At 36.4% G+C, this 1,300-nt stretch overlaps 1 protein-coding gene across 2 annotated transcripts in view; it reads right to left on the bottom strand.

Annotated features, from left to right (window-relative positions):
* USP40 (ubiquitin specific peptidase 40) overlaps positions 1 to 1,300 on the bottom strand; it is an 80,494-nt gene that overhangs the window by 50,638 nt on the left and 28,556 nt on the right. For both annotated transcript variants that reach the window (XM_023510390.1, XM_023510391.1), the window contains one exon: positions 107 to 188. In XM_023510390.1, the coding sequence (XP_023366158.1) occupies positions 107 to 188 (82 nt within the window). The remainder of the gene's footprint in view (positions 1 to 106; positions 189 to 1,300) is intronic.

Below are 1,300 nucleotides of genomic sequence, written 5' to 3'. Positions count from 1 at the left end.
AAAAAAAAAAAAAAAAAAAAAAAAAAATTAATTATTAAATGCTTAAGGCCTAATATAGATCTTCCTTCTCTAGAAATACTATTTTCCCAAAGTGATTTAAAACTACCTTTTTGTTTGCAGTTCAATGTTAGCTGCATCCATTTCATTCAGCAAATGACATGGAACTCCATACCTTGGATTAGCTCGAGCTGTGAACAAAACTTTTCATTAATTTGTGTTGGTTAAATAAAATCTGGTTGCTGAAGAGGTAGCATGAAAACCAGAAAAGACTGTGCTGGGAGCTGGGAAAGTGCTACTGGCTAGCTGTGTGAATACTAATTTTCTTTGCGTCTCAGTTTTTCCATCTGAAAAATGAAAAGCTTAGAACAAATGAAAGGTAAATAGTCTTTAAGCCAAGCCAGAAGAATTCCATTTCCTCAACTCCTTAAGTATGCTTTTTAAAAAGAACACTCACATTTTCATCCTGATTACAAATGTAATAACTAGTTACTGTAAAAATTCTAAAAATTATTTTTAAAAGCATAAAAGAAAAAGCTACTACCTGTAATTTCACTCCCAAGAGACACACACACACACAATTTTTAAAACAACTGGGATAGTATTTACCAAATTTGTACCTTGCTTTTTCATTTCATGAATTTTACCAAAGCCTTGAACAAACAATCAGATGGTAGTCCATTCTACAAGTAACATAATTTATATGGCTAAACCTTTTCTTTTAAGGTGAGTTCCAAATAGTCACTATTATAAAATAATGGGGGTAGGAGCAATAGACATCTTTAATCATAAATATTCACATATAGCTCTGATTACTTCAAGACAAACTTGTAGAAATAAAGGGCATGATTTTCTAAGGCTGTTAAATATATACGCCCAAACTGATCGTGTTAGTTTACATAACTACCAGCTGCGGAGAAGCAGGGACTGTGGAGAACCAGGGTCACAGGAATAGAGTAGTATGAGACTTGGGAGGGAAGAAGTGGCTCCTCATTACTGCTCATCTCATTCTCATTCATGGTATTTGGTTAATGGGTTAAGTTGAAAAATTTTTTTGAGAAACAGAAATTTCTTTTTTTGTACATTACTCATTCATATCCTTTCCCCAGTTTGCTATTGAGCACAGTGGAATACGTGTGAGTGCATTCTACAGGCAGGAGAACTCACATGCGTGAGAACTACTCATACGTGTGAGCGCGCTCTACGGGCAGGAGAACTACTCACATGCGTGAGAACTACTCACACGCGCGAGTGCGCTCTAGGGCAGGGAAACTACTCACGCGTGAGCGCGCTCTAGGGCAGG

Source organism: Otolemur garnettii, unplaced genomic scaffold (assembly GCF_000181295.1).
Source record: "Otolemur garnettii isolate 467f Iridium unplaced genomic scaffold, OtoGar3 scaffold00013, whole genome shotgun sequence".
Taxonomy (NCBI): Eukaryota; Metazoa; Chordata; class Mammalia; order Primates; family Galagidae; genus Otolemur; species Otolemur garnettii.
Note: the sequence above shows the minus strand (reverse complement) of the source record. Positions and strands in the feature narration are given on the sequence as shown.